Source organism: Phyllobates terribilis, unplaced genomic scaffold (genome assembly GCF_046119375.1).
Source record: "Phyllobates terribilis strain yellow unplaced genomic scaffold, ASM4611937v1 Scaffold_3__8_contigs__length_932513732, whole genome shotgun sequence".
Classification (NCBI taxonomy): domain Eukaryota; kingdom Metazoa; phylum Chordata; class Amphibia; order Anura; family Dendrobatidae; genus Phyllobates; species Phyllobates terribilis.
Genome location: NW_027362763.1, coordinates 283,923,210 through 283,950,629, shown reverse-complemented (window position 1 = coordinate 283,950,629; position 27,420 = coordinate 283,923,210). Strand labels below are relative to the sequence as shown.

General features: G+C 44.0%; 1 protein-coding gene across 6 annotated transcripts in view; it reads left to right on the top strand.

Annotated features, from left to right (window-relative positions):
* Positions 1 to 27,420, top strand: part of ZBBX (zinc finger B-box domain containing) — a 308,041-nt gene that overhangs the window by 127,803 nt on the left and 152,818 nt on the right. For all 6 annotated transcript variants that reach the window (XM_073674826.1, XM_073674825.1, XM_073674824.1 and 3 more), the window contains 3 exons: positions 12,682 to 12,843; positions 16,907 to 17,057; positions 26,856 to 26,976. In XM_073674826.1, the coding sequence (XP_073530927.1) occupies positions 12,682 to 12,843; positions 16,907 to 17,057; positions 26,856 to 26,976 (434 nt within the window). The remainder of the gene's footprint in view (positions 1 to 12,681; positions 12,844 to 16,906; positions 17,058 to 26,855; positions 26,977 to 27,420) is intronic.

Genomic DNA, 27,420 nt, shown 5'->3' with positions numbered 1-27,420 from the left:
TTGGTTGCTGCAATATTGCAACAAAATGCAATAATGAGCGATCAAAACATCATATCTACACCAAAATGGTACCAATAAAAACATCAGCTCGGCGCTCAAAAAATAAGCCATCACCGGCCCCAGACGCTACGGATCTTGGAAAATGGCATCATTTTTTTTTTCTTTTTACAAACTTTGGATTTTTTTTTCACCACTTAAATGAAAAAGAACCTATACATGTTTGGTGTCTACGAACTTGTAATGACCTGGAGAATAAGAATGGCAGGTCAGTTTTAGCATTTAGTGAACATTGTGAAAAAAAAAAAAAAAAACAATTGTGGAATTGCACTTTTTTTTGCAATTTCACCGCACTTGGAATTTTTTCCCCATTTTCCAGTACACAATATGGTAAAATCAATGGTGTTGTTTAAAATACAACTCATACCGCAAAAAAAAAAAGCACTCACATGGCCATATTGAAGGAAAAATCAAAAAATTATGCCTCTGGGATGAAAAGGAGCAAATAGACGAAAGTGCAAAAACGGAAAATGGCCCGGGGGTGAAGGGGTTAAGGCTTATACCCTTATTACGAATCTGTCCAATTTCGGAGTTGCACCAAGCTCTAATACCCATAAAGGTTTATGGGCTGACACTGTATCTCTATCACATGATGATCTCATGCAGAGCTATACAGAAGGCTTTTTGCTTAAATCATGTTATAGGGGTTTTCCATTTTCAGAAAACCCTTGTCCCCAGGTGCAGTTTATTTTAAAGAAGCAAACTGTTATTTACTCGCCCTCCCTGGGTTCAGCACTAAGTCGCCGCCGCTCCTCTAGCTGTCTGATACACCGCACAAGCTGCTCAGCGCTGCTGAACTCACTGTCTGGCTGCAGCGCTGACATGGTGTCAGCATTACAGACAATGACAAACACCAGAACAGCGGAGACTTAGTGCTAGATTTGGTAGAATGAGTAAAGGACAGTTTTTTTTTGCTTTTTTTAAACAAACTGAACCTAGGACAGAGGCTTTCTTAAAATGGAAAACCCCTATAATTTATTGAATCATATAATGAAAAATTTGAGTCATAATTAGTGTTGAGCGAGTATGTTCTATTAACCCTTTCGCCGAGTATGCTCGGGCCGAGCACCGAGTAGTTACAGCTGCTCGGTGATAAGATTAAATCACTCCCGTGTGCATGATTTGCGACTGTTTGACAGCTTTATTACATGGGAGGAATGTCTATTTCTTACACATTCCTCACATGTAATAAAGCTGTCAAACAGTTGCAAATCATGCACACGGGAGCGATTCAACCATATCACCGAGCAGCTATAAATACTCGGAGCTCGGCCCGAGGGTACTCAGACAGAACATACTCGCTCAACCCTAGTCATAATCCTTTGGATGCCATGTTGTTTGACAAATAATAGAAATTGTCTCTGTAATAAGGTGCCCTGTGGGTGCCTACAGGTCTGTAGTATGGTAATGTAAGGGCCATATGTGCCACAGCACTGGATCCGTGCATTGGAAGAATTGCTACTAGAGATAATGGGATCTTCTGAATTTAAAATTTGCAGAATTTGCAGACTTTACTGATTTTTCCCAAGGAATTTGATTTTAGGCTAATAGATTACACAAATCTCAATGCTGGGAAGCTTTTAATTGCTCAGAAAATAAATGTGGGGGAGAGGAGAGAGATGGAGAGGGAGAGAGGATTCTGCTGACCATAAGAGCTTACACTCTACAGGAGATGGAGAGAGGACCCTGCTGACTATAAGAGCTTACACTCTACAGGAGAGAGAGAGGACCCCGCTGACCATAAGAGCTTACACTCTACAGGAGATAGAGAGAGGACTCTGCTGACCATAAGAACTTACACTCAAGAGGAGAGAGAGAGGACCCCGCTGACCATAAGAGCTTGCACTCTACAGGAGAGAAAGAAAGAGAGGACTCTGCTGACCATAAGAACTTACACATTGTGTGTGCAATATCTAATCTTTCTGTAGTTCTACTGATTTACTTTAACTGTCGAGTGACAGCTGCAGCTCACTTGATTGCTTGCCGCTAATGTCTGGTTTTGTACTGCAGATGTAGCCATATGAAAAATTTGTTGAATCAAAAACTCCAAATCACAGAGTTATTAATCAATCGTTATCTAGAATTGTTTTAGGTATCACATTGATTTACTATAACAGACATGTCCATGGTGGTAAAAGCTCTATAAATCCACAGTTGAAGTCTTCTGTAATTGGAGTTGTACACTTTCCTTTGTTCTCCATCTGGCACTGACTTCGATGATGACTTCCCCTGAATTGCAGAGTTTGCTGCTGAGAAATCTTTGGTCTATCACTTCTGCATCCATTCCTCGTCTCTAAAGCTGCCCAAATAAATTGATAATCCTAAACATTTAGGTTACATCAAATACCCTTTGGGTATGGTTAGGCATGGAATTCCCATAGGAGAATGGTGATGGCTGTTGGATACTACAACACTTACTAAGCACAATTTCCTATAATTATTCATTGTACATTATATACACATAGATAACCAGTTACCAGACTTTGTCCCTTTTGTGGTTCTTTCCACAGAAACTGGCATTGTCCAAATTAGGTGGGCAACCAAGAAGAAAGAGAAGTGAGTGTATTAGAAGTGTCATATGAAGTATCAGTGCAGTATGGTACCAATTTATTATACTGCCATATCTGTGTTTTACAGTAATTTCTACAATTTTTAAACAATCCTAACATTCTAAAAATAATTGTAAAAGTTTCTTGCAGCATCTAAGTATCTGCTTTTTGTCTAAAGTATGTGGCCCCTCAGTCCTGCTCCTGGGACTTCCAGGAAACATCTGATTTTGCCATAACCAGCCAATGGTATTACATGGCAGCCATTCTGATGAATAGCCATCCATGTAATACAAGGTTGGCTCATGTCCACCAGAACAGGAGCTCTGTCTTGTCCATACATTCTAACAGAGCTGATAGACAAGAGATGCCTAAATAAGACCAACCCGTTAATTAAAGCAGTTATCCCATAAAGTAAATGTAACATCTATCCACAAAGTAGAGAAACTCACAGAATGTAATTTCAATTGCTGCACACAAAGAGTCAGACTCCATTCATAGGTTTGGTAAAACCGTAAGAGGACTTGCAATATATACTAGATACTAATACTGTTTTATTAAAAATTACAGTCAGCTTACAGACAAGGACAAAAAACAAAATGTACCACATAGTACTGGCCATATCCAACCGTGTGCCAACCTATATTATGTTTTGCACTCTTAGTAATAATCCCTAAAAAATCAAGTTCCCCAACTTTAACCCATACGTGATAGTTAAAGTAAAAATAAAATAAATAAAATAAACTTTTGCATGAAGCTGCAATTTAGGGCAATACATATACAGCGGTTGCCAAAAGTATTGGCACCCCTGCAATTCTGTCAGATAATACTCAGTTTCTTCCTGAAAATTATTGCAATCACAAATTCTTTGGTCTTATTATCTTCATTTAATTTGTCTTCAATGAAAAAACACAAAAAGAATTGTCCTAAAGCCAAATTGGATATAATTCCACACCAAACCTATAAAAGGGGGTGGACAAAAGTATTGGCACTGTTTGAAAAATCATGTGATGCTTCTCTAATTCTTGTAATTAACAGCACCTGTAACTTACCTGTGGCACCTAACAGGTGTTGGCAATAACTAAATCACACTTGCAGCCAGTTAACATGGATTAAAGTTGACTCAACCTCTGTCCTGTGTCCTTGTGTGTACCACATTGAGCATGGAGAAAAGAAAGAAGACCAAAGAACTGTCTGAGGACTTGAGAAACCAAATTGTGAGGAAGCATGAGCAATCTCAAGGCTACAAGTCCATCTCCAAAGACCTGAATGTTCCTGTGTCTTCCGTGCGCAGTGTCATCAAGAAGTTTAAAGCCCATGGCACTGTGGCTAACCTCCCTAGATGTGGACGGAAAAGAAAAATTGACGAGAGATTTCAACGCAAGATTGTGCGGATGGTGGATAAAGAACCTCAACTGACATCCAAACAAGTTCAAGCTGCCCTGCAGTCCGAGGGTACAACAGTGTCAACCCGTACTATCCGTCGGCGTCAGAATGAAAAGGGACTGTATGGTAGGATACCCAGGAAGACCCCACTTCTTACCCCAAGACATAAAAAAGCCAGGCTGGAGTTTGCCAAAACTTACCTGAGAAAGCCTAAAACATTTTGGAAGAATGTTCTCTGGATAGATGAGACAAAAGTAGAGCTTTTTGGGAAAAAGCATCAACATAGAGTGTACAGGAAAAAAAAAGAGGCATTCAAAGAAAAGAACACGGTCCCTACAGTCAAACATGGCGGAGGTTCCCTGATGTTTTGGGGTTGCTTTGCTGCCTCTGGCACTGGACTGCGTGACCGTGTGCATGGCATTATGAAGTCTGAAGACTGCCAACAAATGTTGCAGCATAATGTAGGGCCCAGTGTGAGAAAGCTGGGTCTCCCTCAGAGGTCATGGGTCTTCCAGCAGGACAATGACCCAAAACACACTTCCAAAGCACTATAAAATGGTTTGAGAGAAAGCACTGGAGACTTCTAAGGTGGCCAGCAATGAGTCCAGACCTGAATCCCATAGAACACCTGTGGAGAGATCTCAAAATGGCAGTTTGGAGAAGGCACCCTTCAAATATCAGGGACCTGGAGCAGTTTGCCAAAGAAGAATGGTCTACAATTCCAGCAGAGCATTGTAAGAAACTCATTGATGGTTACCGGAAGCGGTTGTTCGCAGTTATTTTGGCTAAAGGTTGTGCAACCAAGCATTAGGCTGAGGGTGCCAATACTTTTGTCTGGCCCATTTTTGGAGTTTTGTGTGAAATGATCAATGATTTGATTTTTGCTTCATTCTCTTTTGTGATTTTTCCTTGCAAGCAAATTAAATGAAGAGAATAATACCAAAGAATTTGTGATTGCAATCATTTTCAGGAAGAAACTGCGTATTATCTGACAGAATTGCAGGGGTGCCAATACTTTTGGCCACCACTGTAAGGTCTCTTTGCTTATTGTCCCCCATTCCTTTAGCCGGACATGATACTTTATGCAGTTTTATGCTTGAAGAAGGAGGTGTGCCCCCAAAATGTTCATGTGTGTTTCTCTGTTCCAGATCCACTCTGAGTGGCATCTTGCATGTTGTGAATTTTGGCCGAAGCATTGGCAAACAGGTCATAAGAACTAGTGGGAGGTTGTAAGGACATTACATATTGTATTTATTGGCATTGTACATGAAATTGACATGGCATGGATATAAAAATGATTTGGCTTCATGAATGCCATTATACTATTATATATAATTATTTAGCTGAATTTTGCTTCTCAATACACTTCTTAATGTGTGTAACTGTTGCCATCACCACTATTATTGTTGTTGCTCATCTGGGGAAGTAGGTTCACTAATCAGCTTTGATTGGATGCATTGGTGCAGTGAGATGCAGAGGAGCTGGATAAGCTAGACAGCATGTGGAACTGTATATGCAGTCAGGTACCTTGGAACAGCAAAGCCGGGTATGCAGACAGGCACCTTGATACAGCCAATCCGAGTGTGTGGACAGCAACATGGAACAGGAAAGCCAGGTATGCAGACCGTCAACTTGATACTACAGAGCCAAGTCTGTGGACAGTACTGAATAACAGCAGAGCCAACTATGCGGACAACCCCTTTGAACACCAGAGATGAGTATGCAGACAGTCACTTTGATACTGAGCTGAGTTTATGAACATCACCTTGGAAAAGCAGAGTCAAGGGGTAGGGCTGCATCTTGGAACAGCAGAGCTGGGTGTGTAGTAGAGTTGAGATGAGTTAGTCAGAAGCCACTCTCTGGTGGACATATAGCAGAGCCCAGAGAATTGACAGAGCTGGATTAGATCAATGGTTCATGAGGGTGCTAGCACTTGGTAGCTATTGTATGCCGAACCAGAATACTCAAGCAACATGTTTATTCCTGAGTTGGCCTTAAAAGTGATAGGAGAGTGACATCAGAAGTGCTCCCTAGGATACTTTGATAGCCAAGTGTGTATGAGAGCAGAGGTACCAGGCACCGGGCACGGAAGCCATGGAGCCTGGCGCTGGAACCAAGGCAGGTGAGTTACACTTATCTTTCACTATTGAGCATTAGAGTGTCCTATGTTATTTCAGATGGTACATTCTAGATGTATTTATTTTGTCTATCGTGATATTCACTAGAGTATATGTGTCATATATGGGGCCTTTGTGGAGATTATTGCTAGGATAGGTGATAAATGATTGTTCACCTTGCTGTCTGATTGCTGGAACACCGACCAGTTACAAGATCAGAATCTACTTCTCGTGATTGATGGGGGTCCCTCCCGTGGAACTCCAAGCAATCAGACACTTATCACTTATCCTACGGATAGGTAGGTATCATCTCCATGGCACAACCCATGTAATGCAATTATGCTATAGCATGCAATAAAACAGCTAACAAGCATTTTGAATTAGCCCAGAGACAACAAATTTCATTTAAGTAGGGCAAGCAACATGGGCAATTCAGAAGTGGACTCACTCACTAACGCAATCACAGAAGGCAAGGAAAGGAAGGCATGGAGCAGGAGAGAAAGTCATATAACTAGCAAAGTAATGATCTCTGTTCAGAGATTCCATATTGTATGTTCCACAGCACACAACAATTTGAAACTTGTTGGGAGTCAGCATTTTTGTGCTGAGGCTGGGCAGACACCCCTAACATACCCTGTTTATTATAGACTATGGGCACCTTTGACATGGGAAAAAATTACGTTCACATGTTACTGGTTAATTTTAGTTAATAAAATTATACTCATTTTCAGTCTGCAATCTTCATTCCTTCAGCCATTTTCAGACTCGATATGCAGTTTGCAACCTGATCCAAGTTTCAAATGTTTCTATTGTGGGAATGTCTCTCCCAGTAATATAGTCTGGAGGAAAGGTCTGTATAGCCAAAGTGCTGTTGACTTTATTAGCTCAAATATCAGCACAGCTTCTGTTCTGCACTTATTTGCTCTTTATATGTTTTCCTCCTTATCTCTTGCTTGTTTTCTCTGCCCTTGCTGAGTCTGTAGATACTTTCACCCCTCTCATCTGTGTACAACTCTCTTTCCCTTTCTGCTGCTATCTCTATTACTGAGAGAGAGGCAGGAAGAGCCTTCAGAAGCAGGCGCTTTTTCCGTTGGCCTACTGGTACTCTGTCTGCCCTGCTGTGTCTATTCAGGCTGGAATAAGAGATTAGCACCTACGTGGTATCGAGCTCCGATAATTTTCTCCTTCAGGATTATGAGCCATTGCTTTCTTTAAGCTGAGCACCTCTACTTGTGCCTGTTGCTGCCTGCACTCGGGGACGCTTTGATGGCACAACTAGAACTTGCAGTGTCGGTGAGCGATTCTTCTTTTGTTCGTTTTTCAGATTTGTAACCTTTTTGCAAAGCGCTCTGTGGGATAAAGGATTTACAGATGCTATGCAGCAGCAAAACGGTGCATTTCTTTAATAAAAACTATTTAGGAAGTTGATTATCTTTGCATTTAGGAAACAAATTCTGGGCGAAGGAGTCCCTGAAAGCTTAAAGGTATATGAATAATAGGTTACAGGGTCGACGTGGTCTGAGCCATCCAATGTGTGACACAATAAATCAGCCAGTTGGGACTCTGCTCAGTAAGACGTACGTAGGGATTGACGGGTAACGTTTCTCCTTGTGGAGAGTGACATACCGGCTCTGGCATGCCAAGGTAAAGAGGCTTATTCGCCGTGCAATGCTCCTCTGGGAAATTTAATATGCAAATTACCTCTTCAGACAGAAAGAGGACTTGTACTCTATAGCGCCACCTACCACAAGGAGAAACATTACCCCTTAGACCTCAGTCCAGAGCCTCTCACCTAGCTAAATCAGTTCTCATACTTTGCACTGACGAGCGCCAACAGCCCGAAACACTGTGTCTGCATATTGCACGACTCGTTAAAGGGTCAAATGTAACTTGTAGGATTGTTGCTTTCAATAGGTGGCGCTATAGAGTTCAAGTACCCTCCATCTCTGAAGAGGCAATTTGCGTAGGGATTGAGAAACTCTGCTGTGAAGAGCCCCTCGGTGTATGCACTGTTAGGAAAATGTACTTAAGACAGCAGTTCCCTCACTTGGGGTCCTCCTCTATTATCCTAAGAGGTGATCTGCTACAGGAGCCGTCTTGTCTGTGTACTTTGTACAACAGATGTTTCATTCCAGGGAGAGATGTGGCTTCGCTGGATGCTTTTTATCATCACAAAGAGGTTCTATAACCAAACAGCCCGCTTTAGAAGAATTGATGCCACATTCTCTTTTATAAATCCCGTAATTTTAAGTTTTCTCTGCTTTTGTAATTAACCAATACATCACATGGGTCACCATTTTGCTGCTTTATGTAACGTGCTCTTTAAATAAGAAATGCATGTTTTCTATGTAATTGTACACATATTTATTCTTCATATTTGCAATATCACACTGTTAGAATAATTCAAAATCCATTTCTACGATTATCCAGACATATGATATAGTGATTTTCCAATCCATTTAATTAAAAGCAACTAGATGCAAATAGCTGTAATGTAGCAAATAAAGATATATAGAAGGAAAGTGTTTCTTATTCTAATGCTTGGATTAAAAAATAAATTTAGAGTCAATTGCATTCTTTTAAAATTGTTCTAATTAAACTAAGAAAAGTTAATCCGAAGTGAGTTTTAAAGAAGCTTTCCAGTTAATATGCTGGCTTAATGCTTAGATTTAGCTAAATCCTAAACTGATTCTGGTATGATGTTAGAATTATTGCAGAGGTTCACTTGTATTGTTTTCGGAAGTGTATGACCCAGTTGAAGAATATTGTTCTGTACCAGCACTTTGGAAAAGTTATTTTTATCATAGACATGAAATTGGTTGCCGCCGCTGTCAGGACCCCTAATTGGTGACATAGAAAACTGACTGTAATGGGACTATTTATCTAAAAATGTCCATTTACCAGCAACCTTTTAATTCCACTGCTGCGTGAAGAAGAGTATTTCATCACTGGTAAATGCTGTCTTACAAGCTGTTTCTTTTCCTTTGGAGTAGTCAGCATTACGCCTCTTTATTTGGTATCAATAACATGCAAACTGCCTTCTCTAGAGAAGTGTGTAATGGAGTTGTGAGGATCAGCGGCTGCCCTGCATTGTAAGCAGAGTCCATCTAGCAAAGCCACAAGTCCTTCCTGTAAGCCAGTTACTCGACCATAATCTAGTGTGGCAATGGACAAGGCACAGTGCACTAGCAGGAAAGATCAGCCACGCTGTATATTCTATATTCCAAAGTTAAGGTGAGACAAACAAGTTTTTTTAAGTATAACTTATATGAATACATGAACAGTAATTTTTTCCTTTTGACATTCATTTTACTGTTTTGATTCCAGTGCATGTATGGTATTTGTATTAGAAATATTATTTATTATTATTGGTAAATGTAATGCCGTAGTATTAATGGTATAGGCTGCTATTGACTGTGCTCCTTTTGCTCGGCAGAGAGCTGATTCTTTTGCTGAAAGCTTTTGCACACTACTTTTTATTTTTTAAAAATGACCATGGTGGTTGTAACATCTATGCAGGCGCCCCTGCATGGTTTGCCTTCCCCCTCCATGCAGGGACCCCGACATACTCTCAGCCCTGGCTGCGTGGCGTGTTCCCCGGCATGCTCCCTGATTCCTCTTTCTGTGTCCCGCCGGCGCGCCTAGTGCCCGCTCCCCTGTTCTTAAACAAGTAGTGCGCACACCTGCTAAAATGCCCCCAGCCAATAGCTGGGAGGCACCTTGTACCCTTCCCAATAGGGAGGTGCTTAAGCAACATTGAGTCATTAGTGAGTGAAATGTCCTACTAGTGAGTTGTTAGGTCCCCTGGTTATTGTGTGGCTAGGTCCTGAACCTGGACCCCTGGTCCATGTGTGGCCAGTGGCTGAACCTGGACCCCTGGTCCATTTGTGGCCAGTGGCTGAACCTGGACCCCTGGTCCATGTGTGGCCAGTGGCGGAACCTGGACCCCTGGTCCATGTGTGGCCAGTGGCTGAACCTGCACCCCTGGTCTATGTGTGGCCAATGCCTGAATCCATTCCTTGATCCGTGTGCAGCCATGCCTAAACCCCGTCCCCTAGTCCATATGTGGCCAGTGCCTGAACCTCGTCGCCTGGTCCATCTGTGGCCAACACCCGAACCTCATCCCCTGGATCTTGAGCGGCCAGTGTCTGAATGTGTACTGTATATATCCGGACTAAATCCAGTCCAGTCTGTGACTGAATGGAGCTCAAGTCCGTGTCTGCGTACCTGACCCCTGGAGTCAGTTCCTGCCGTAGCGGGGACTGCGTAGGAGTGGTACCTGGTGACTACCTGCAGCTCAAGCCTTATTCCACCATCAGGAGCTCCTGTGAACACCAGGTAGCCACTTGGGTGTGCCCCTCATAGGTAAGCTCACCCCCTTGGCATAGTGGGTCCATGAACCACGTGTGCCACCAGAGTGCGTGACAATGGTCTTAAAATTAAAAAAATAAGACCTATGCTCATGTATCTGACCCCTGTCCATTTTTGGTACTGTTGCTGGTGTATTGCAGCCACTGCTTGGCTGCAGCAGTCATGTTCTGTCAGGGCCAAAAGAGAGATTTGGATGGAATGTGACTGCTGTAGCCAGTGATTGACTGCAGTGCAGTCATCTGGTGCCCCCTGCCAGAAGAAGTGACAAGACAGAGGGGAACACTGCCAGAAGTACTGAAGAAGAGCAGGCTCCTTGGTCATGAGTGATTTTTTTTCTTTTTATTTTATGGTCAGCATGTTCTCATTTTTAACATAATAAAAAGTTGTGGACAACCCCTTGATAGTGGACCTGTCATCAGGTCCATATCGTGTTTTTCCTCGTTTGTCTCAACTGCTGCCCTGTGTAGTCAGTTTTTTTCCCTTTTTTTCTCCTCTATACGGTTCCAGAGATATGGGATATTTTTGTTTAGTGCTAGTTTTTATGGTCTTACTTGGTCGAGGGATAATAACTACTTAATTCAGTTACCAGCCAATTTTCACTATTTGCATGGATTTTGCAATTTTATATTCCAGTATAAAGAACCTAAACATAGAAAGCAGTTTTCCTAGGTATAGCTATAAAACCTTATGCCACTAAAAGACCTTTCCGCTTTATTAAATCTGCTTTTCTTCTTTCAAAGTGCACAGTAAAATCAGACAAATGTAGGCAAATACATACAAAGCAAAGCGTAATGCACCTGTACTAATAATACATGTACCTCCAAAGCTTAGAAATAAGGTCTCCTACAATGAATGAAGAACTTTTGTATGGCTCACTTAGTATACCTAAGGTCCCCGAAATAGAAATCACCAAATCCATAGTCTAAAATGTCCAAACCAGGCCATAAAAAAGTGCCCAAAAATAATAGGAATGATCTTGTAGACAATGATGCGTTCTTTATTGCCTGGTTGTCTCACCAATAAAATAGATTCTTCCCGTGTCGATGGCTAATCATCTGCTCAGTGTAAATCTGTTGAAGCTGAACACGTCTCGTGCTGCCCCACTGAAGCTTCTCTGAATAAGCTGGTTAGGAAAATAGGACATGACGAGATTCAGAAATTTTCTGGTCTGTTTAATGCTGCATCAACAGTAGCAAAACATGACTAAAGTTTCATGGATTTTGCAACTGTTGTCAAGGAACAGACATAACAAGACCTTAATCTTGGTTCAAGTTATGTAAACTCCCATGGTATATAGGATTTTGTGTACACGTTGAAATTCTCAAATGACTGGTCCCTGTTGAGGCTGACAACCACGCAAGTAAGAGTAAAGCACGCTAGGTCTTAATTATCATTTGTGCCAAAATAAGTTTCCTTTGTTCCAAAAACTTCCGCCGAGCGAACTTTGAGAGACACCGTCTGCATTGATCATTAATTTCTGTCTTGACAGTCGAGGACAAAAAAGAAATCTGGCAGCGAGGAATCAAAGCCCTTCTTTCTATGCATGCAGTCAATCGTTTCTCTTTTGATAGATTTTAGATAATATTTCTAGCGTTTCCCCTTACCTTGCGGTTAGTTTGATATTAGGCAGAAAGATGTGTCTTGTTTAGTATGGAAATGAACGTCTTCAATGTGCAGTCTTACATAAGTAACAGCCTCTTAAGATACACCTTGCATACCCGTATAAAAGAGCATTTTAAATGAAGCAGCGCAAGCTTTAGTTTTTAACTTAATTGAACTACAAATGCCAACACATGCGATGCTGGATGCCATAAAAATAAAACATGTCGAAAATCCGTTGGAGCTGCGCGTTGCATCCCAATTTAAGCCCAACCTGGACTTAACGGTGCCTTTTACACTGCGCTTTCACAAGATAAATGCACTCCGAACTGCAGAAGAGACTAAAGCCGAAGAAAGAAAACAGTTCTGCTCCTCTTTAGTTGTTTCCTTAAGTACACTTCTTCTCTGCCAATTTCCATATTTTTTAAATAACGAGCTAAGCGCCAAGAAATTTAACATGCACAGGAAGTAAGGCAAAAGTGAAATGTCCACTGGAAATATCTGCGCAACATGCTGGGAGCCAGTGGGTTGCTAATTTCATGCATTTATGTCAGCAGTGAAATTGTTTAGTAATTCAGTTTACTTCTAATATTTCACATTTGCAGGAGAAATCTCAAGATGGTAAATTAGATATTTCACATGCTTTCAAGAAAGAACTGAATGTTGATGAGGCAAGTGGAAAACCTATAAAGGACAAAGAGATTGTTGGCAGCATAAACCCAACCAGAATCTCTCCCACTAATAAAACGCAAGGAGACAGCGGAGAGGTTGGTGTTTGTTCTTGTTACGAAGGTGCTAACTACCAATAATACACGTTTGCTTTATACACTTATACTGAGAAGTTGTGCACGGTTCAGAGTGATGGGTATTAGGAAGGATCTGTAAATTCCACTGCAGTATTGGCATACGAGTAGTGTAACTGGTATTACCAATCTTTGCAGAATCTATCATTCTTTACTAGACCTCATTGAGATGTGTGTTTTTCATATACTTCCTTTATCCATGTTGTTCATGGATAGAACACTTGCCACTAGAGGCTATGGGCCTTGCTCATTTGTCCAGTTTTTTGCTGATTAAAATTTTCCATTCAACTGAATAAAACAAGTAACACTCAGATGCTATCCATCTGTCATCCAAGTACTGTTGTTTTTTTTTACTGCTGTGCTTTGTGCGCACTTCATCTTGTCAGACTGATTCTGATTCACACATTGCTCACATCTTATATCAGTCATATGCAGCTCACACACCATTCACTTATCAGACACATGCAGAACACACACCACTCACATATTTATTTATTTATTTATTTTACTCACTTATATAGTGCCATTCCACAGTGCTTTACAGACATTATGGGCACTCGATGGAAACACGGGGAGAATATACAAACTCCTTGCAGATGTTGTCCGTGGTGGGATTTGAACCCAGGACCCCTGCGCTGCAAGGCTGCATTGCTAACCACTGAGCCACCGTGCTTCCCCCATATCAGACACATGCAGCACAAACACTGCTCACATATCAGACTCATGTAGGACACACCATTCACATATAAGACACATGCAGCACATACCCTGCTCACATGTCAGACACGTGCAGCGCACACCCTGCTCACATATCAGACACATGCAGCACACACCCTGCTCACATATCAGACAAGTGCAGCACACACCCTGCTCACATATCAGACACGTGCAGCACATACCCTGCTCACATATCAGACACGTGCAGCACACACCCTGCTCACATGTCAGACACGTGCAGCACACACGCTGGTCACATATCAGACACGTGCAGCACACACCCTGCTCACATATCAGACACGTGCAGCACACACGCTGGTCACATATCAGACACGTGCAGCACACACCCTGCTCACATATCAGACACATGCAGCACAAACACCGCTCACATATCAGACACATGTAGGACACACCGTTCACATATCAGACACGTGCAGCACACATCCTGCTCACATATCAGACACATGCAGCACACACCCTGCTCACATGTCAGACACGTGCAGCACACACCCTGCTCACATATCAGACAAGTGCAGCACACACCCTGCTCACATATCAGACACGTGCAGCACACAACCTGCTCACATATCAGACACATGCAGCACACACCCTGCTCACATATCAGACACATGCAGCACACACCCTGCTCACATATCAGACACGTGCAGCACACACCCTGCTCACATATCAGACATGTGCCGCACACACCCTGCTCACATATCTGACACGTGCCGCACACACCCTGCTCACATATCAGACACGTGCAGCACACACCCTGCTCACATATCAGACATGTGCAGCACACACCCTGCTCACATATCAGACATATTCAGCATAAACACCACTCACATATCAGACACATGCAGCACACACCCTGCTCACATATCGGACACGTGCAGCACACACCCTGCTCACATATCAGACTCATGTAGGACACACTATTCACATATAAGACACATGCAGCACATACCCTGCTCACATGTCAGACACGTGCAGCGCACACCCTGCTCACATATCAGACACATGCAGCACACACCCTGCTCACATATCAGACACGTGCAGCACATACCCTGCTCACATATCAGACACGTGCAGCACACACCCTGCTCACATATCAGACACGTGCAGCACACACGCTGGTCACATATCAGACACGTGCAGCACACATCCTGCTCACATATCAGACACATGCAGCACAAACACCGCTCACATATCAGACACATGTAGGACACACCGTTCACATATCAGACACGTGCAGCACACATCCTGCTCACATATCAGACGCATGCAGCACACACCCTGCTCACATGTCAGACACGTGCAGCACACACCCTGCTCACATATCAGACAAGTGCAGCACACACCCTGCTCACATATCAGACACGTGCAGCACACAACCTGCTCACATATCAGACACATGCAGCACACACCCTGCTCACATATCAGACACATGCAGCACACACCCTGCTCACATATCAGACACGTGCAGCACACACCCTGCTCACATATCAGACACGTGCCGCACACACCCTGCTCACATATCTGACACGTGCCGCACACACCCTGCTCACATATCAGACACGTGCAGCACACACCCTGCTCACATATCAGACATGTGCAGCACACACCCTGCTCACATATCAGACATATGCAGCATAAACACCACTCACATATCAGACACATGCAGCACACACCCTGCTCACATATCGGACACGTGCAGCACACACCCTGCTCACATATCAGACATATGCAGCACAAACACTCACATATCAGACATATGCAGCATAAATACCACTCACATATCAGACATATGCAGCATAAACACCACTCACATATCAGACACATGCAACACATACCCTGCTCACATATCAGACACGTGCAGCACACACCCTGCTCACATATCAGACATATGCCGCACAAACAACACTCACATATCAGTCACGTGCAGCACACACCCTGCTCACATATCAGTATCAGACACATGTAGCACACATACCGTTCACATATCAGACGCATGCAGCACATACCCTGCTCACATATCAGACACATGAAGCACAAACACCACTCACAAATCAGACACATGTTGCATACACCGCTCATATATCAGACACGTGCAACACACACCGCTCATATATCAAGATACATGCAGCACAAATACCACTCACATATCAGACACATGCAGCAAAAACACCACTCACATAACAGACACGTGCAGCACACACCCTGCTCACATATCAGACACGTGCAGCACACACCCTGCTGATATATCAGACACGTGCAGCACACACCCTGCTCACATATCAGACACGTGCAGCACACACCCTGCTCACATATCAGACACGTGCAGCACACACCCTGCTGACATATCAGACACGTACAGCACACACCCTGCTGACATATCAGACACGTGCAGCACACACCCTGCTCACATATCAGGCACATGCAGCACACACCCTGCTCACATATCAGATATATGCAGCACAAACACCACTCACATATCAGACATGTGCAACACACGCACCCTGCTCACATATCAAACGCATGCACCACACACATCGCTCACATATCAGACACATGCAGCACAAACACCGCTCACATATCAGACACATGCAGCACAAACACCGCTCACATATCAGACACATGTAGGACACACCATTCACATATCAGACACATGCAGCACAAACACCACTCAAATATTAGACACGTGCAGCGCACACCTCTCATTTATCGCTCACATGCAGCACAAACTACTACTACTGTGTACTGGAGTATTTTATACAGGTGACTATGTAAGACAGCTGTCTTTAATGCAGGTGACGAGTTGATTAGGAACGTCTAACTGGTCTGTAGGAGCCAGAACTCATAATGGTTTGTAGGGGATCAAATATTTATTTCTCACTGCAAAACGCAAATAAATTTATCTAATTTATACAATGTGATTTTCTTGATTTTTTGGGGGATATTCTATCTCTCAATGTTAAAATTAACCTACCCATAAAATTATAGACTGTTCATGTCTTTGTCAGTGGGCAAACTTACATAAACAGCCATGGATCAAATAATTATTTCCTTCACTGTATATTTTCCTTCACTGTATATTTTTTCTTTCTTTATAGCATTTTTTCCACATCTGCTTAAAACTTTTGCATTGTACTGTCCATTTTTATACACTTTTATTGATACATTATGTTATTATTGGTAATGAAATTGGTCAGATCAGACTGTGTTCTTTGGTATTGCTTGGTCTTAGGCAAGAAGACCATATCGTACTGCAAGATATTAAATAATATATTTACAAACTCTCCAACAGTTTTTTAGCTCGGAGCCAAGGAAAGAATATTTACCTGGATCTCTGCTGCATGGAACGTTTAATGAAGAGGAATCAGCAAAATATTTTAATGAAGCTTTATTGGAATGGAGAAATGAGGCCAAGAATAAATCACGACATGTCAATGAAGCAGGTAGTGCAGCGTTTATTGCTGTTTCTGCACCTATTTTTTGTGCTTTATTGGGATATTCAAATGAATTTAAAGATTATGTAAAATGAAGAGAGAGAACCGAGACCTAAGCAAACAAGGCCAACTATCAAACTCCCAATGTATTCATAAATTCAAATATCTTACAGACACAGAAAAATAAAGCAGGATTAACATAACATGAGGGTTTTTTTGTCTTTTCAATTTCGAAAAGTGTCCATGTAATTTTTCCATTAGTGGTGCTAAGGATTGGAAGGTCACTACATGCTACAAGGAAAACAAAGTATAGCAAACCATTCTTATGTTCTGTCTCCTTTCAATTCTCAATCCACGATAGTCTATGTAGCCGATAGCTTTGGCCGACATTTTTGTCTGACTGTTCAATGTGTATTGGGGCCTCCTGACTATGTTTCAACGGTAGATGTCATGAGAAGGATTGGGCAGCTGTTCCTGCATGAGAAAACCTAGGAGCTGCTTACTCTGAATCAAACGTTCATGGGTATGGGGGAGTTGTAAGAGACAGCTCTCGAACAAACCTGAAGGCCAATAAAATATCAACTTCACTAAAATAATTCGGGGACCTAATTAAAATTGCACAAGGATGAGGATTATGTTTTATAGTAACCCATCTGCAGAAATTCCTTGCGCTCACCAGTGTTACTCAGAGAGATCTTAAAGGGGTTTGATTTTTTTAGGGCACTCGCTTGCTTTTTTTAAAAAAAATAACAAAATCCATTAACCTCTGCCACTCTAGCACTGCTTCTCTGCTGCTGCTCCCGGTTTTGTTAACATGTTTTCAGCAGTGATGTCACAACAACAGTTTGTAACCGCTGCTACCAATCACTGGGCACAGCTTTCATGTATTTTCTATTTCACATTTCCGCTGATTATTTGACTGCAGTGGTTACGGGCTGTCACCGTGACTTTACCCCGGCAGCTGTGTTAACAACGATGGCGGCAGCAGAGAGACAGTGCTAGAGTGACGGGGCGCGTATAAGGCTGGGTTTGTTATTTTTAGATAGTGCAAGTCTGTGCTATAAGAAAGTTAAACCCAAAACAAAAAACCTTTAATAAACCTGTCAAGATTATCTTTCCTTTCTCTGTTACTTTCAATATAATAATACTGAATCAATTAAAAAAAATATTTGACTGAACTCAAAATCTAAAAATTATGTCTTGATTTTATAATTTGATTTTATTGTCTTTTTATCTATCTATTATGAGTTGAATGCCTTTCTATTGTGGGCACATGTCTCAGACCAGCAACTAAAGCAATGATGTGTCACAGTGCAACTAAGTATTATTATTATTATTTATTATTATAGCGCCATTTATTCCATGGCACTTTACATGTGAAGAAGGGGTATACATACAAGAACAATTACAATAATCTTGAACACAATGTGACGGCGACTGGTACAGGAGGAGCGAGGACCCTGCCCGCGAGGGCTCACAGTTTACAAGGGGTGGGTGAGGATACAGTAGGTGAGGGTAGAGCTGGTCGTGCAGCATTATTTGTGGAGTGGTGGTTACTGCAGTTTGTAGGCTTGTCGGAAGAGGTGGGTCTTCAGGCTCTTTTTGAAGGTTTCCAACTTATCTGTGACCTAAGCTGGCATCATGGTCATCATTGCACCATGCAGAGGGAGCGGATGGGTAGACAACCTTGCAGAAGGAGATTATTCATTTGTGCTTGGGAGAATATAACTAAACTATATACAAAAATTTAATTCACATTCTAGATATGGGTTTTCTTTACTTGCCGTACATCGGTTTCTTTTAATTGGTCCCATGGATCTCCGCTCAATTTTTTACAACATTCATTTTACTTCTGTATTTCTTCCATATGCCTAATATATTTTGTGTACATATTCTATTCTGAATAGTTAAAGTACTTAAGTTGTCACAAAATAGAATCATTTGTGGGCGCCTCAATCCTAAGCACCTGCTGCAAGAATCTCTATAGAGTTCCTTTGTGTTACTTATCCTTGTGGAGAACAGACCCATTTAGAAGACGCATGGCACTTTCTTCAGATCACTCTTATGAAACTTGACTTCTTATTCTTCAGCCCACTGAGGAAAAGCGAGCACATTTTTATTCTATTTAATCCATATACCATACAACATCTAACATTTCTTTGCAATTCAGATGATTCTTCATCATCAAAGGTTTGTACATTAGCATTTTGCATTTATTTTCTCACTAATTACATATTTTGTATCTGAAGACTCGCTTGCCAGCAAACAGACTCTGTTTTCGCTTTATGTTTTAACTGCGTTGGGATGTGAAAGCTTTAAACTAACAAAGCGAATTCTGAATTTACTGTACTTACGATATTTGTCTTGTGCTACAGTAAAGCTGTGCAATGTAGTTGTTGGTAACATTCAAGATATTAGATTTAGTCCCAGTAACGTCTTGGTGCCTGGAAACATAATCCATCTGGTACCAAAGTATCTTCTCTAAAGTTTAAACATTTTTCATAGAAAGATTAAATATATTATTCGAGTTTTAACGTTAAATATCACTGTTTCAGCTCACCTGGTGAGGTGGATTGACTAAGCCGAAGTTTAGGGTGAGCAGCGTGGATCAGAGGTGTTGATGCAGTGGAGCTGAATAGGCCAGACAGCAAGGATCTGTGTATGTAATCGGGCATCTTGGAACAGCAAAGTCGGATTGGTAATCAGGCCACGTGAAGTAGTAGAGCCGAGCATGCAGACAGCACTTTGGAGCAGCAGCGGAGTGTTTGTCAGCAAGCACACTTTGTATTGACTGTAGCAGAACCCAGTGATGGCAAAGCTGTGTTATGTGGCTCAACATAGAAAATGCAGCTGGTAGCAGTGTGCACTATTACCTAAATACCCAGATAGCATAGAGAATCATTCGTCCCAACATCAGAGGTTTGGGGCTTTCAATGTAAACTGATGCCCACAAGAGCAGATAGAGACATCCAATGGGGATAGGAAGAAACACAGACCGGTGCAGGATCCAGAGCAGGTGATTAATCATCACAGATACAGTACAGACCAAAAGTTTGGACACACCTTCTCATTTAAAGATTTTTCTGTATTTTCTTGACTATGGAAATTGTACATTCACACTGAAGGCATCAAAACTATGAATTAACGCATGTGGAATTATATACTTAACAAAAAAGTGTGAAACAACTGAAAATATGTCTTATATTCTAGGTTCTTCAAAGTAGCCACCTTTTGCTTTGATGACTGCTTTGCACACTCTTGGCATTCTCTTGATGAGCTTCAAGAGGTAGTCAACAGAAATGGTCTTCCAACAATCTTGAAGGAGTTCCCAGAGATGCTTAGCACTTGTTGGCCCTTTTGCCTTCACTCTGCGGTCCAGCTCACCCCAAACCATCTCGATTGGGTTCAGGGCATCTGGCGTAGCACCCCATCACTCTCCTCCTTGGTCAAATAGCCCTTACACAGCCTGGAGGTGTCTTTGGGGTCATTGTCCTGTTGAAAAATAAGTGATGGTCCAACTAAACGCAAACCGGATGGAATAGCATGCCGCTGCAAGATGCTGTGGTAGCCATGCTGGTTCAGTATGCCTTCAATTTTGAATAAATCCCCAACAGTGTCACCAGCAAAGCACCCCCACACCATCACACCTCCTCCTCCATGCTTCATGGTGGGAACCAGGCATGTAGGGTCCATCCGTTCACCTTTTCTGCGTCGCACAAAGACACGGTGGTTGGAACCAAATATCTCAAATTTGGACTCATCAGACCAAAGCACAGATTTCCACTGGTCTAATGTCCATTCCTTGTGTTCTTTAGTCCAAACAAGTCTCTTCTGCTTGTTGCCTGTTATTAGCAGTGGTTTCCTAGCAGCTATTTTACCATGAAGGCGTGCTGCACAAAGTCTCCTCTTAACAGTTGTTGAAGAGATGTGTCTGCTGGTAGAACTCTGTGTGGCATTGACCTGGTCTCTAATCTGAGCTGCTGTTAACCTGCGATTTCGGAGGCAGGTGACTCGGATAAACTTATCCTCAGAAGCAGAGGTGACTCTTGGTCTTCCTTTCCTGGGGCGGTCCTCATGTGAGCCAGTTTCTTTGTAGCGCTTGATGGTTTCTGCAACTGCACTTGGAGACACTTTCAAAGTTTTCCCTATTTTTCCGACTGACTGACCTTCATTTCTTAAAGTAATGATGGCCACTCGTTTTTCTTTACTTAGCTGCTATTTTCTTGCCATAATAAAATTCTAACAGTTTATTCAGTAGGACTATCAGCTGTGTATCCACCAGACTTCTGCACAACACAACTGATGGTCCCAACCCCATTTATAAGGCAAGAAATCCCACTTATTAAGCCTGACATGGCACACCTGTGAAGTGAAAACCATTTGCGGTGACTACCTCTTGAAGCTCATCAAGAGAATGCCAAGAGTATGCAAAGCAGTCATCAAAGCAAAAGGTGGCTACTTTGAAGAACATAGAATAGAAGACATATTTTCAGTTGTTTCACACTTTTTTGCTAAGTATATAATTCCACATGTGTTAATTCATAGTTTTGATGCCTTCAGTGTGAATGTACAATTTTCATAGTCATGAAAATACAGAAAAATCTTTAAATGAGAAGGTGTGTCCAAACTTTTGGTCTGTACTGTATATATGTATATATATATACTAGCTATTGAGCCCGTTCTACGCCCGGGTGGTGAGCATTTTTATTGGTATATGGTCTCCCATGCTGATACTGCCCCCAAACTGGTATGTGTGCTGCCCCCATCCTGTTCCTCCAACCTGTTATGTGCTGCCCTCATCCCTATCCTGGTATGCATGGCACGCCTCATCCCTATCCTGGTATGCATGGCACCCCTCACCACTAATCCTGGTATGCATGGTACCCCTCACCCCCAATCCTGGTATGCATGGCACTCCTTACCCCCAATCCTGGTATGCATGGCACCCGTCACCCCCAATCCTGGTATGCATGGCACCCCTCATCCCCAATCCTGGTATGCATGGCACCCCTCATCCCCAATCCTGGTATGCATGGCACCCCTCATCCCCAATCCTGGTATGCATGGCACCCCTCATCCCCAATCCTGGTATGCATGGCACCCCTCATCCCCAATCCTGGTATGCATGGCACCCCTCATCCCCAATCCTGGTATGCATGGCACCCCTCATCCTCAATCCTGGTATGCATGGCACCCCTCATCCCCAATCCTGGAATGCATGACACCCCTCATCCCCAAACCGGGTATGCATGGCTCCCTCATACCCAATCCTGGTATGCATGGTACCCCATCCCTCATCCCTATCCTGGTATGTATGGTACCCCTTATCTTGGTATGCATGGTACCCCTCATCCCTATTCTGGTATGCATGGCACCCCATCCCTCATCCTGATATACATGGTACCCCTCATCCCTATCCTGGTATACATGGCCCCTCCTCCGAATCCTGGTATGCATGGCCTTCCCAGATCCCTATCCTGGTATGCATGGTACCCCTCATCCCTATCCTGGTATGCATGGTACCCCTCATCCCTATCCTGGTATGCATGGCATCCCTCATCCCAAATCCTGGTATGCATGGCATCCCTCATCCCAAATCCTGGTATGCATGGCACACTTCATCCCCAATCCTGGTATGCATGGCCCCCTCATCCCAAATTTGATATACATGGCACCCCTCATCCCAATCCTGGTATGCATGGCACCCCTCATCCCCAATCCTGGTATGCATGGCACCCCTCATCCCCAATCCTGGTATGCATGGCCCCTTCATCTCAAATTTGATATACAGGGCACCCCTCATCCCAATCCTGGTATGTATGGCACCCCTCATCCCCCAATCCTGGCATGTATGGTACCCAATCCCTCATCCTGGTATGCGTGGCTTCCTCATCCCCAATCCTGGTATGCATGGCACCCCTCATCCCCAATCCTGGTATGCATGGTACCCCGTATCCCTATCCTGGTATGTATGGTACCCCTCATCCTGGTATACATGGCACCCCTCATCCCAATTCTGGTATGTATGGTCTCCTCATCCCTCAATCATGGTATGCATGGTACCCCGCATTGCTATCCTGGTATGCATGGTACCCCTCATCCCGATTCTGGTATGCATGGTACCCCCTCATCCTGGTATGCATGGCAGCCCATCCCTCATCCTGGTATGCATGGCGCCCTCACCCCTCAATCCTGATATGCATGGTCCCCTCATCCCCCAATCCTGGTATGCATGGTCCCCTCATCCCCCAAACCTGGAATGTATGGTACCCCTCACCCCCCAATCCTGGTATGTGTGGCCCCCTCACCCCCCAATCCTGGTATGTGTGGCCCCCTCACCTCCCAATTCTGGTATGTGTGGCCCCCTCACCCCCCAATCCTGGTTTGTGTGGCCCCCTCATCCCGCAATCCTGGTATGTGTGGCCCCCTCATCCCGCAATCCTGGTATGTGTGGCCCCCTCATCCCCCAATCCTGACATGCATGGTACCCCCCATCCCTATCACGCTGCACACATACAAAAAAAAATAAACACTTATACTCACCTTTCTTCCCTGTGCTCAAGTGCTGCGGTGTCCTGTTCTGCTGGAGGCCAAGGGAGGAGTGTGGCGCCGGAGTACGCGTGTGCCGATACCGCGCTGTCCGGCTCCATTTTGCTGAAGACACACTGCAAATGTGTCTCCAGTAAAATGGCGCCGGATAGCGATATGCGCATGCGGCTGTAATGCACACGCCCGGGCTGAGCGGCGTGTGCGTGTGATTGTAGTGATTCCACTGGACCGTGCCGGAGAGTGAATGCCTGGAGGGGCTTAACTAGGTATTCACCCGATCCGACCAGGGTCGCACGACGGCATACGACGCCAGTGCACCAAGGAGGAACCGAGCAGAGGGACCAGGTGCTACTCCAGGACAGACCCCGGACACGGCTGTTGACCCACACAGGGGAATACAGGAACAGACTGGTAGGCTGGCACACAGACTGGTGGGTATAGGCAGGCACGACTGGTATGCAGGCAGGCGGGTATGCAGGCAGGGGGGTACAGGCAAGCACAGCTAGAGTGCAGACATGGAGGCACTAGCAGGTAGGAACACAGGCGGGATAGGACCCAGTACACACTGGGACTCAGGAACAATACAGGCAGAGGGGGACAGGCAAGCACAGCTAGAGTGCAGACAGGGAGGCACTAGCAGGTAGGGACACTGGCGGGATAGGACCCAGTACACACTGGGACTCAGGAACAGAACCACAGATGTGGCGGACAAACACAGCAGAGTGAGGCCGCCCAGAGAGGTGAGCGAGAACAGGGCAGGACAAGGCCGCCTGGAACGGTGAACAAAGGGTCAGAGCTGAGCGAGACTGCCGGAGCAGTGAGCAAGAGTAAAGCAGGACGAGACCGCCTGGAGCGGTGAGCAAGAGTGGAGCGAGACTGCCGGAGCAGCGAGCAAAAGGGTCAGAGCGGAGCAAGGCTGCCGGAGCAGCGAGCAAAGGAGTCAGAGCAGGCTAGAACCGCCGGAGCGGTAAGCAAAGGAGTCAGAGCAGGCTAGAACCGCCGGAGCGGTGAGCAAAGGAGTCAGAGCAGGCTAGAACCGCCGGAGCGGTGAGCAAAGGAGTCAGAGCAGGCTAGAACCGCCGGAGCGGTGAGCAAAGGAGTCAGAGCAGGCAAAGCTGAGTAGGGGGGACAGGGCTCTGTTCACACGGAACAGACAGGAAGGGAAAGGCAGAGCCAGACACCCACAGGGTACTTGCAGTGAAGTAGCGAGGGGACCACAAACTCACAAACGGGAGTACAGAGACAACAGGCAGGAGTTAGGTACGAGTTCAGACTCTGCAGAAAAAGGAAGGGAACGGACATAGAGAAAAGACAGATGAAAGATAGGAGAGAGTACAGACTGGAACTGAGTGTACGGACGAGACCGACACTGCAGCGGGACACAGGAGCGGGTCTGGGAATACGGCCCCCAGAGAGGCGGGATGAACAGGCAAGGAGCGTGTTCAGACAGGACAGACAAGATACAGGAGCAGGTCTGGGTAATCGGCCCCCAGAGAGGCGGGACGAACAGGCAAGGAGCGTGTACAGACAGGACAGACAAGATACAGGAACGGATCTAGGTAATCAGCCCCTAGAAGGCGGGAGGAACAGGCTAGGAGCGTGTTCAGACAGGCCTGGAAATACAGCCTCCAGGAAAGGCAGCAGGCAAGAGTACACAGACAGGACTTCAATTCAGACACGGGAACTGATACCGCAAGGCAGGAGACAAAGACAGGACTCCGCTCAGACACGGGAACTGATACCGCAAGGCAGGAGACATAGATAGGACTCAGTTCAGACACGGGAACTGAAACCGCAAGGCAGGAGACATAGACAGGACTCAGTTCAGACACGGGAACTGATACCGCAAAGCAGGAGACAAAGAACGGGACCTGGCACCTTCAGAGTGCAAGCACACACTGAAAGAAACACTATGCTCAGGCAGGGATAGATGGGAGCAGCTGAGCTATATACCAGGTGACAGACAGCAATAGGCTGAGGACGCACAAGGGGTGTGACCCACAGCAGGTACAAAAAGCAGGAAGTGATCGGGCGCCGCCCTTAAGCAGCAGAAACAGACACAAACAGACAGCATGGAGGGAAGCTAGAGAGACATTCTGGATTGGAGATCAAGTGCGCGCTCTTGCACGCTGGGAGATGGACCACCATGCAAGGACGCCGCCAGGTATGTTACAGCGCCTACTTCAACGCCTTCTCTCCTGTCCCGGTCTCCGGGAGAAGCGATGTGCCGCGGCAACGCTCCTCCCGGTCATGTAAGTATGGAGCCGGAGATTGCGATATGTGTTCAGTGTCTACGCATACCGCGATCTCCGGCGCCATACACTCCTCTTACCTGTGCTCCATGCATTCTTGTGTCTGGAGCCAGACTGCGCGTCGCGCATGCACAGTCTGTAGAGGCTTCAGACAGAGGGACGTTTGCAGCGTTATATTATAGATATTTTGCTTATCGAGATAACAGATTGATTGATTTTGTGGGTGTCTGACGACTGCGATCCCCATCGATCAGCATCAGCAAAACATAGAACTTTTCTCCATATTACAATGGAGTGGCAGTGCACATGCCGCTTCATTGATTCCCCTGTGGGGCCGCAGAGCTTTGCACTCCTCTTTTTCTGGCACCCCCATAGAGCATGAATGGAGCATGGTTGTGCATCCAACCTGCTGCACCATTCTAACTGGGAATTAAAGTACTCTAATACGGATAAAATTTCCCTGTTCTGCTGATTGGTGCGGGACGGCCACCCACTGATCAATAAGTTTTACTCTATCCTACAGTGAACCCCTTTAAGACCTGTCAAAGTTTCAGAAAGTTCTTATTTTCCTTGCTAAATGTTTTCATTACAGCAAATCAACTTCTTTTCATGATTAGGTTTTGAACCCCAAGATTTCCTAAAAAGTGTTAAAGACCTTGTTAAAGAGTTCTGTTATCAAATTCATCCCATAAACTGTCATGCTGGTAATCTGTTTCTAAGGGCACAGTCAGATATCAGTTTTTTATGTACGAGTTCTGTCTGTCCAAGTCTATGGGACTGTGAAAAAATCGGACAATACCATCCAAAACGCCAGTGTTGTTGAATCACGGCTTATGTCTAATAAACACGTAGTAAATATGTTCTTATACCAGTGTAATATTACTCCCACAACATACAGCTTCTTTCAGACATACTGTATATAATGTTCTCTTTCCATCCATCTTGAAGCAGAATTATTCTTTCCAACTTATGGATCTATTGTAATGGATAAAATTCTGTTTTGTAGATGACACTGGAAGCTCAGAAGTGCAGACTGTACTCACTGCCACTGCTAAGCCATTGCATATTGAGTTTAAAGAAAATAGCTTAAGCTACATGGAGAAGTTGATGCTAAAAAAGCACAGAAGGTATTGTATATGTCCTATACGTATAGAAATAAGCAGACGGATCATTTTTTGGAATCACTTTTTAAATTTGAACCTGGTTTTATACAGTTATATGAAAAAGTTTGGGCACCGCTATTAATGTTAAGCTTAATGTTTTTTAAAAATTGGTGTTTTTGCAACAGCTATTTCAGTTTGATATATGTAATAACTGTTGGACACAGTAATGTTTCTGCCTTGAAATGAGGTTTATTGTACTAACAGAAAATGTGCAATCTGCATTCAAACAAAATTTGACAGGTGCATAAGTATGGGCACCTCACCAGAAAAGTGACATTAATATTTAGTAGATCCTCCTTTTGCAAAAATAACAGCCTCTAGTCGCTTCCTGTAGCTTTTAATGATTTCCTGGATCCTGGATAAAGGTATTTTTGACCATTCCTCTTTACAAAACAATTCCAGTTCAGT